The following is a 1,617-nucleotide window of genomic DNA, read 5'->3' on the forward strand; positions in this document are numbered from 1 at the left end:
GGGGGGGTACCTTGGTGAAGGAGTGGCAGTGGACATGGGGAAGGGTTTGGCCCGTGGGTCAGCAGATGGGTGGGCATCTCACCTCAGCAGGGAAGGGCTGCTGGTTGAGGCGGTGCTCGGAGCCGGTGGTATCATGGCCCCCAAAGTGAAGACGCAACTCCTCTAGGCGGTGGCTGTAGAGCAGGGGCCCCCCCGAGATGTTTACCAGCTGCAGCTGCTCAGGGCGGAAGGACACATGGCGCCCTGTGTTGTACATGGTGCCACTCACCTGCAGGTGAGGACTGATTGATGACGTTGCCAGGTGGAGGGACAGACACCCCACACACAGTGGACACGTGCCCCTTCCCCCAGACAAGTGGACACCACTGGACAAATACCCAACCCAGTACAAAGAGTCACCCGCCATCACACATGCACTGGCAGGGGCTAGATCTCATACATGCTCACATTTGCTCCTCCCCTCGGCACTCACCGTCTGGCCCCCGGTGCTGAGGCACAGTGGAGGCAGGAAGGGGTCATACACCACCTGGCTGCTGTCCACATCCACAGGTGACTGGCGCTTGCCAACAGCACATAGGCTCCATGCTGAGTTTACTAGGCCCCAGAAGGGCGGCCCTGAGTGGGGAAATCAATCACTTGGGGTGCTCTGCATTTGCCCAACACTGGGGCCCCCACCCCCTCTTTGGCTATGCCCCTCCCGAACCTGCCCCCAGTGCCCTCCCTGGAGCCTGGTCCAACCAGGAAGGTCTGGACAGCCACATCCCAAAGTCCTTTGCACAGCAGCTCCCCACAACGGATTCTGGGTGTCGAACTAATGGCTCTGATTTCAGGGGAACTAAATAGGGCTTGGAGGTGTCATCATACCTCTTTCTGCCCCACTGCAGCCTTCAGGGGCCCCGGGACCCCTGTCCCACATTGTTCTTCACCAGGCACACCCCAGCTTGGGATCCTCCTGCATCCCAGAATCCTTTGTGGGGGTAGCTCCCCCACAAGGGGAGCCCAGGCCCAGATCCTGCGAAGGATTCTGGGCCTGGGCCAGCAGCTGGTGGAAGAGGTGTTTATGTTGAGGCATGAATGGCGGCTGTGGGGGCACAGTGGCAGCAGGAGCATAGCGGTGGTAAGCGAGGGAGCTCCCACAGATGCCACCAGTGCTACTGGCGGGGTGGGGGTGGCGAACGCTGACCAAGGGTCAGTGATCATCTGCAGACGCTGCCGACAGCGGCAGCGGCGGCGTGTAGGAACCACGGACCATCTGCAGGCAGTGTTCCTGATGGGGGTGCAAGTGGTGACTGCCCACAGGTCCCACCGACAGTGTCGGCAGCACCTTTTTGCAGGGGGCTTCACATGTACTGTGTGTACCCTGTACGTGTCGCCCCTGTATTGAGGGGACCTGGATCACCCAAGGCAGATAGATCACCCTGAAACATCCCTTGGAATTATCTCTGTCCCACGACAGCTTTGTTACCTGATGGCACTGCTTCACCTGCTCTTCCATGAGTGGCACCAGGTGCCCATGCATGCAAGGATGGGCACCTGGTGCCACCTTAGGGGGGGCACGTGCCCCCTCCTAGTGATCAGTCAGCAATCAGGGTTGGGGGGAAGTCCCCCTGTGGCCAA

The 1,617-nt window shown here is 60.4% G+C and overlaps 1 protein-coding gene across 1 annotated transcript in view; it reads right to left on the reverse strand.

Moving 5' to 3' along the window:
• The window catches only part of CA11 (carbonic anhydrase 11), a gene marked incomplete at its 5' end in the record, with an annotated part of 6,278 nt that overhangs the window by 3,882 nt on the left and 779 nt on the right, over positions 1-1,617 (reverse strand). The window contains 2 exons of the mRNA XM_025207772.1: positions 83-268; positions 473-615. Coding sequence (XP_025063557.1) covers positions 83-268; positions 473-615 — 329 coding nt within the window. The remainder of the gene's footprint in view (positions 1-82; positions 269-472; positions 616-1,617) is intronic.

This window comes from Alligator sinensis, unplaced genomic scaffold (genome assembly GCF_000455745.1).
Source record: "Alligator sinensis unplaced genomic scaffold, ASM45574v1 scaffold709_1, whole genome shotgun sequence".
In the NCBI taxonomy this organism is placed as follows: Eukaryota; Metazoa; Chordata; order Crocodylia; family Alligatoridae; genus Alligator; species Alligator sinensis.